This window comes from Nilaparvata lugens, chromosome 6 (genome assembly GCF_014356525.2).
Source record: "Nilaparvata lugens isolate BPH chromosome 6, ASM1435652v1, whole genome shotgun sequence".
Taxonomy (NCBI): domain Eukaryota; kingdom Metazoa; phylum Arthropoda; class Insecta; order Hemiptera; family Delphacidae; genus Nilaparvata; species Nilaparvata lugens.
Window position 1 is genome coordinate 26,408,789 of NC_052509.1, and position 8,819 is coordinate 26,417,607.

Consider the following 8,819-nt stretch of genomic DNA (forward strand, 5'->3'; position numbering starts at 1 on the left):
TTATGAGATGACTGTGACTTTTCCAATGTTTGAATCCAATAACTAAATTTATTTGGAATTTTTTCCTCCACCTACTGTCTGCAGTACTTATTTCACTCCCTTGGAACATAATAGTAAATCATCACTTTTTTGCCCTAGGGACTAAAAATGGATTTTACTCCCTAAGGAAGAAAGTAACTCCATTTAAATAACATGGGAAGCATCTCTACTTTGAAAGCTTACATTGGAAATAGATAGGGAGGTCAGAGCTCAGATAAGAAACTATCTTAAGTTGTCATTGAACTATTGTAACATAGCCAACTGAATTCAAGACCACAACCAAGATCTGATCAATTGGTGAAATACGTTTGCTTGGATTTGAAATAATATCTGTGGAAAATTGATATTTATTAATATTTTAGGTATATTATTGGTGCTTTTGGAAACAGAAAAACAGATTATGTTGGTATAGGTCATGTGGCAAACTCTTAAAAAAAAGATTATGATAAACGAAACTTGAATAAATATACTTATGATTTTGCTGGCAGAGAAAGTGTTGTTGACATTCTATAAATCAAGTACTTGGAAGTAGAGTAAAAACTAACATTATTTCTACTAGAGATACGCGTTGTTGTCGAAATGTTGACAATTGTTGCAGCAGTTTAGTAGAAATTCGCAGTAAGTTATATTTGCAATAATTCCTAAAAGTTTAATTTTAAAATACGATAAAATTTCGAGTGATAGTGATAATTATTTATTAACTCCGCCAAAACTGAAGCTGAAAATGTGACTTCAAATTTGCTGCCCGAGAAGTCGAAAAATGCATACAACAAGCGTTATGGCTTATTCATGGATTGGTGTAATAAGAACACCGAAGCTCGGTGCCTCGATATTGCTTCTAATAAATGGTACAATCACATGTATCTTGTTATGCATCTTGGATAATTCCCTCATTTACACTGAGGGTTTATAGTTGATGGCATGATTTGCATTGATCGAGCAGCCGAAATCTTTTATCAAAGCGAATATTTTGCTATTTGTTTCTTTTTAACGTAGGGTAGATACCGTCATGGGAGTGCATATTGTTGACAGTATAAAATGGATCAGACAGAACAATTGTGATAATATCAGATGACCGAACTCATATGATTATGTTTATTTTGTAACTAGGAACATTTCTATAACAAGTACCCCCTGGGTTGTATAGCTCGCTCAAGAACTGTTGTATTGATCTCTGAGATCCGCAACTTGTAATTATTTATTTATTATTCTGTGCGAGGCTGCTTTGAATGTGTCAAAAAAAATTGTGGGGCTCAAGGGGTGCCAAGGAGGTAGAATTTTCGTGATTTGGAGGTTTTACCATAGCCTCCAGTGTGTTCTCTAACTGATTTTGAGGTTGATTTTTCGAGCGAACAAGCTGTATTGGCTGTGAATTTTTTGTCATTTGTAACTTTAATATAATAAAGATCTATACATTGATACATACAATATCATTCTCAACTATGCTACAGAGTTGGTGAGAATTATTATGGAAACAGCTAAATATATCTTTTACAAGTATGATATTAACAGTAGTAGGTTCCATAGGATCCTATTCCAATTGAAAAAAAACTTTTTGTCGCTTCAAAACTTTTGTCCGCCATCTTGGATCCGTCATATGGATCCAACTTCATTTCGAATCCAGCTTCATTTTGAATCCATCTTCATTTTCTCAAATGGGAAGGTGGTCATGTGATACATGACTTCGATACAGAATGTCAAAGGAAAATTAATAGTGAAACCCGCACATCGATATCTCAAACCGTTTCAATGATCTCAACATTAGTACACATAACATTAGTCCTACTTCTCTTTCGAAAACTGTTGTAAAAGTATCAGTATTGACACTGGAAGCTCTCTGAGCTTTATAAACGAATCTTTAGCAAAATATTTGAATCTGAAAACTTACCCTACCGATGGAGTGGTTATGATGGCATATACATCTCTAAAATCGACTTATGATGGCAAATACATCTCTAAAATCGACTATTCGCAAAAAATGTAAAGTGAACATTGGATTAGATGAACACTCTTACTTTAATGTTGATCTCCAAAGTATGCCTGAGCTGTGTGCTGATGTAATAATTGGTCATCATAATCTTTCATTACACTCAAGTCTCGAAGTCAAGTTTGATGGAACAAAGAATCCTCTAACTGTTTGCGGATTGACCGCTGGAAACGTTCAACTCTTTACACATCTGACTAGCAATATAAAACCAATAAACCTCAACCTTGGAGTGCACAGGTACTCATATCTCAAACTGCCAACCACAAGAAAAGGATGGTAATTGACTATTCTAAAACAATTAATAGATACACATCTGGATGCATACCCCTTACCACGGATTGATGACATACTCAACAATGTAGCATCATATAAGCGCATATCATCGGATCCCTATACCAAAGGAAGACATGACCTAAACATTATTTGAAGACTCAGGACAACTGTATCAATTTACGAGAATACCTTTTGGTGTAACTAATGGAGTAGCTGCTTTTTCACGCGTACTTGCCAACTTTATAAAAACTGAAAAGATGAAAGATATATTCTGTTATCTGGATGATGTTACTGTATGCGGTAATACTCAAGAGGAACATGATTATAAATTTACAAGATTTCTGGGAGCTGCTCAAAAATACTCTCTCACTATCAATGATGAAAAGAGCAGATATTCATTAACAGAGATCAAACTACTGGGATACACCATATCCAATGGTCTGGTATCTAACACCAGACCCTGAACGTCTGAAACCCTTGCAATCACTACCACCACCTCATGATTCGGCCTCTCTTTGAATATGTCTAGGAGTTTTTGCGCACTATTAAAAATTCTCGAAGAAAGTACTACCACTCACCAAGGCTACTTTTCCACTTTCTAATGAATCTATACAGGTTTTCAACAATCTAAAACAAGAGATAGAAAAAGCGACAATCACATCAATAAACTATAACAAACCATTCGTTGTAGAAACAGATGCATCAGAGTTCCCTATTGCTGCTACTCTTTCTCAGAATGATCGCCCTGTTGCCTTTTTTTCTAGACGCCTTAATCAATCAGAACAACACCACTCATCATTACAAAAAGAGGCCTAAGCGATTGTCGAATCTTTGCGAGAATGGAGGCATTATCTACTTGGTAGACACTTCACCCTTGTAACTGATCAGAAATCAGTTAGAAATCAGTTTCTGATTTCTGATCAGAAATCAAGCAGCCGGTAAAATCAATAATGAGAAAATAATGCGGTGGCGATTAGAGCTGGCTGGTTACAAACACGACATCATATTTTAGACATGGCAAAGAAAATACGGTTGCTGACACATTCTCAAGAGTGTGTGCAACAATTGATTATTGTAGCACGGAAAGCATCGAAGAACTCCACGAAGATTTATGTCATCCTGGCATTACGCGTATGCTCCACTGGATTCGAAGCAAGAGCCTTCCATTCTCTGTCGCAGATATTCTAAATTTAATTAATTCATGTTAAGTTTGTTCTAAAGTCAAACCTAAGTTTGTGAAACACGAAGGAACTTTAATGCTACTTCACCATTTGAGAGACTAAACATTGATATTAAAGGACCATTAACCACTTGTACTCGTAATCGTTACATTCTTACCATAGTGGATGAGTACACAAGATTTCCATTTGCATTTCCTTCTCCAGACCAATCGACAGATACTGTAATTTCGAAATTGACAGAACTTTTTGTATAATTTGGAATGCCAAAATATCTTCATTCAGATCAAGGAGCTACATTTATGTCACAAGAATTAAAATCATTCTTAACTAACAGAGCAATTGCTACCAGTCGAGCAACACCTTATAATCCACAAGGAAACGGCCAAGTTGAGAGATACAATGGAATAGTTTGGAAAGCAATATAATAAGCAATCAAAAGCCAAAAACTTCAATTGAATCAATGGGAACAGATCTTCGCCACTGCCCTACACTCGATTGTATCACTGCTCTGTACAGCTACAAATTCAACACCACATGATCTGATGTTTACACATCCAAGACGGTCAAGCGTACTCCTACTTGGCTGTTGAATTCCGGACCAGTTTTGCTCGGACATGAAAACAGACAATCTAAGTTTGAACCAACTGTCGATGAAGTATACTTATTGGAAGCAAATCCGGAATATGCTCATGCTCGATTCCCAAATGGAAGGGAAAAAGTATCAGTACGAAACCTTGCTCCGTCTGTGCCTTGTGATAATCATCCTGAGCTGGAGACAACTCCCACTACACGAGCGGAATTTGAAGATCCAGTTAAGCCTCTAGATTCAACTCTAAAATCCCCAACCTTACAGGAACATTCTATACATCTGGAAGAGCCCTACTGAAGAACTCTCTGGCTCTCCTTGTCCTAATACTGTGAATCCAAGAAGTAGTGAACGAATCCGTCGTCCTCCCACTCATCTTCGAGGCTACTACTTCTAAAAGACCACTGAGGGTGAATGTGATAATATCAGATGACCGAACTCATATGATTATGTTAATTTTGCAACTAGGAACATTTCTATAATAATCTCATTCACTTGTAATCTTCCATGATCTGTAAAATTTTGTTAAATAAAACTTCGATGCGAGTTATTACAAGAACATCAATTTGAGATAACAATTTTGGAGAATTCTTAAACATCTATCAATTTGAATTGATGTAAATGTACATTTACTATTGATAAGAATCTATCAATGATGCATTAAGTAGAACTAGCAATATTCACTTTACACTCTTAAAATGAGTAATGTTTGCAATAAGAATAGATAACTGTTTGTTTTCATTAGCAATTTAAGTTATGCAGCAGTATCAGGAAGTAAATATTATTTATTTTGTATCATGCTTACTTGTAGAATGACTCATGCCAAGGGAGAAAGCTTAAAACAACCAAGGCAGTCTCGGACTTTGGATCATGCCTGCAGAATCCGAAAGTCCATTTCGAATCAATGTTTGTTAATACAAACGAGTAGTGCTGGATATTTGAGCTGAAAAATATTTAAAAATAAATTAGCACAAATTGAAAGGTTAAATAAACTTAATTAGAAATTGGAGAGATAAATGTTGAATAGACTACATTATAATTCATATTATTTAATTGGCCTATACGTAGCTAAAATTGAATTGGTTTGCTTTAGTATAGAATCCAATCATAAAATAAATGTAATTTATCCAAATTTTTGTTTTAATTAAAGAGCAATTTTTTGGCAAAGTTTCAAATTTTCAACTATGTAACTGAAGTAATAAAAATTTGACTTAATTCAAAAACAACGAATTTGTTTTAGAACTTTTGAATGATTGTGGGACTAAAGTTATTCAAGAAACAAAAATATTTATATCGATTGATTCAAGAGGCTATTAAAGACACTAGTATTTCTGTCAGCTATTGAAAATGTTTAGCTACTTGAAGTATGAACTTATCTAGCCTATTTTATTCCATCAATTTCAAACTGCATTAATTCTGTATCGTCATCAAACGGATCATAGTTTTTTTGGTTTTGCGCACACTAGTAGTCATTAGAACATCAGCATTTCATCTCATTGCGACGTATGTCGCGTCATCTGCAAATTATATGTTGTATGTAGGAATTTGTAGCACATAATACACTGTAATAATCAAATACTATATGATATAAGTTATGGATAGCAGTAGCGAAGTCGAAGTTATTTATTTATATTCAACATTCATTGATTAATTAATTTAGTTATACATAATTGTTTCTTATTTGTTGAAAATGGAGAAGAGGAACAGCGACATGGGAAGAGAAAAAGCAAAATATGGACCCAAGAATTAATCATAAAATGATAGAATATGGAGAGTTTAATAATCTGTTTCCCAAATTAATTGAAGACAAAGTTAAATTTGTTAGCTACACCCGCATGTTGCAATACCAGTGAGTCATTCAATCCGAACGGAGCAGTCGGCTTCAGTGCCCTTTTCAGGATTTCTGACGACATTTCCGATCTACAATGCGGATAGGTATGCGCACTCCAATTGAAAACAATGCATCAAATCTATCCAGGTCCGATCAGTGCCATCCGTCCTAGACGATCAGTGTGCAATATTTCCGACCTATATCACTATCTGCCGGTTGCACAAAAGCCGGTTAAATTTTAATCGTGGATCCACGAGAACCATTCAGAGGTACCGTCTCATCAAAAAGGCCTTCTCTGATTGGTTCTCGTGAAATTAATCACGGTTGAAATTTAACCGGCGTTTGTGCAACCGGGCCATAGGCCCGTTATGTGTTCATAACGTGATCTATCCACGGATAGGCTACCTGGGCATTGATCAAGTAATTGGAAATTAATAAGTTACTTCAAATAGGAAATACTTACTTGTCAAACTCGCATGGAAAAGCAAATTTTGGAACAGATTTAAGAACCTCTTCATCTCTGTAGCTGTCAGGGAATTTCTGGATAATCCAGGGATCAGCCCCATTGGGTTGAGGTCCAACTACTTCACAAAAACACTCAAAAAGGTGTCTCACATTGTCTCTGCAATATTCAATAAATGAAATCAATCTTTCAGTAGAGAATCATAATTTGAATACCAAAAGAAAACACTTATACCTAACTTTTCACAATAAAAGAAACCCTGTAAGCTAAAAAAATGAGAATTAGAAGTTAATTATGATTTATTATATAGGAAATTCTATTATGAAAGAGTTTTAAAAGAGATAGAAATACGTTGAGTTCAAGTATCAATATAAAGAGTTTTCATAAAGGTAACTAGCGTAATTTATTATCAGTTTGCAAACAGATTAAATCATTTTATGACTTTTTCATTCAACAACTAGCTAACCCCGCGAACTTCGTACCGCCAAAAAGTCAATGTATCTCATGTCACACTTGACTTTATTTGGTGGATCATGAAATTTATTTATAATCAATATTTTCATTTACCGTACATCTCAATACGGACTTCCTATGTGCTTAAAACTACCGTTTTTATACCAGAAACAATTTTATCACGGAGTGATGTGTTTATTACAGCTGGTAAGTTTAGATGCTAAATCATATTTATCACAACATGATCTTGAATCATGATGATCTTCCCGTTCTACGTTAGCCTTTCTGCCAACAATTTTGAAAACATAGGTCTGTAAAATGGATTAATATATAATTATCATTAACCCCCCCTATTAAAACCTATGGTAATAGGGCAAGGAAAGTAAAAAACAAAATATTCATAAACTGAAGGTGTTGAATACCTTAGAATTTTTACAACTTAAGGTAGCTTAAATTAATGACAATTTAATTTTGTTTGTAAAGTTAAGTTGGCGTACACCCAAACTGAGCTTACTCTACTAATTCAATTCATGAATATTAATTCGATTTTTTTTTAAATCGTTCACCAAAAAACAATTTTAAATGATAAATTTGAGTTAATAATGAATACAAAAGTAACTTATGGTATATTATTAATCACAAATTAAACAGAAAAGCAAGTTTAAATGAAGACTAAAATTTTACTATAAGATGTTACTTAATTAACAATTTATTTTAATTCAATAGCCACAATATAATATTGAATTTTATATCATTCTTTTGTATAATGAATTGTGTTGAGTAATGAGGAAGAATCTTGTTATTACAGAAACCTTGTAGTCACTTAACCTTAAAGTCAACTTGACATTTTGTCATTTTTGAACTAATCTAATACAAAGAATAAAATTACATTGATTCAATTATAGAAAAGTTTCAATTTAATTTTATTAAAGAAATAAGTTAAACTAAAAAACACAAGACCGCTAAAATTAGTTGACATCGTTCTTGATGTTTCCCTTAAAATACAGACTCAATTCGCTTTGTCAAAACGCCTTTGAAACAATTTTTTTAAATGAATGAAATGAATATTACACATACCTTATTCTAGAACCCATTATTTAGTAGCTATGTCACCATTTCTTTTTCCAGTAGATTATTACTAAAAGACAGCAGGAGAGATAACCTTATTGACATTTTGCTTTGCAATTTTTACTCCATTTTGAAAGCACGACGATCTTGATTATGTGGGAGAGCACACATGATTAGAATATTATTATCAAAGGTATCATTCATATTGTCTGGTATGTCAAATATGCAAGTGTTTCACCTTCTCGTTATTATTGTGATTATTTTATAGAATTATGAGCATATTATTTTTAATGATATAAAGTAGCCTACTAACAACATTTCCTTTTACCTTTAACATTACACTAGACAGTTTGGGAACTGGCGGATCTAAGGAAATTTAAAATTTAATTGGCGGGAGAGCCTCATTATAGTGAGGTCCACGTAATAATGGCACATAATGGCAGTGAGGAAAGATAAGAGAAAAACGTTGCCAAGTCTCTCCATTTTGCCACTGACTGTACACAGCTGTTACTCAATTCATCCCATTAAATTTAATCTAATAATAATTATAATTTCCTTGATAAAATGATTAATTCAATGTCAAATTAATCAAGAAAATAGATTTTTTCATAATTTGATTCAAAAATTTGCATTCATACCTGAGATCAGATTTTCATACAAACCTGAAACGGCGGCTAATTTAAAAAGCTGTGATACAACAATCTGAGTTTTAAAACAACTGGTGACGCCCTTTAGCGTATTTAGATTAAGTCTAGTTTAAATTAGTTTTTAGTCTAGCGGTAGTTGTAGTTGCGAGGCCGGCAGCTGCTGCGCCCTAGCGGATAAGTTAGTATTTAGATTATTCTATCGCATAATCGTTAGTTGAAGTTGTCGGCTCGGATTGGACGGTGAAAAAACAGGATCGTTGCTGTTTTTTTGATTGTTGCCGTTGAAATTCA

At 33.9% G+C, this 8,819-nt stretch overlaps 1 protein-coding gene across 1 annotated transcript in view; it reads right to left on the bottom strand.

Moving 5' to 3' along the window:
• The window catches only part of LOC111055892 (DENN domain-containing protein 1A), a 54,880-nt gene extending 46,586 nt beyond the window's left edge, over positions 1 to 8,294 (bottom strand). The window contains exons 1-3 of the mRNA XM_022343200.2: positions 7,891 to 8,294; positions 6,361 to 6,519; positions 4,872 to 5,009 (exon numbers count right to left, since the gene is read on the bottom strand). Of these exons, the coding sequence (XP_022198892.2) occupies positions 4,872 to 5,009; positions 6,361 to 6,519; positions 7,891 to 7,907 (314 nt within the window). The 5' untranslated portion in view covers positions 7,908 to 8,294. The remainder of the gene's footprint in view (positions 1 to 4,871; positions 5,010 to 6,360; positions 6,520 to 7,890) is intronic.
• Positions 8,295 to 8,819: the final 525 nt, after the last annotated feature.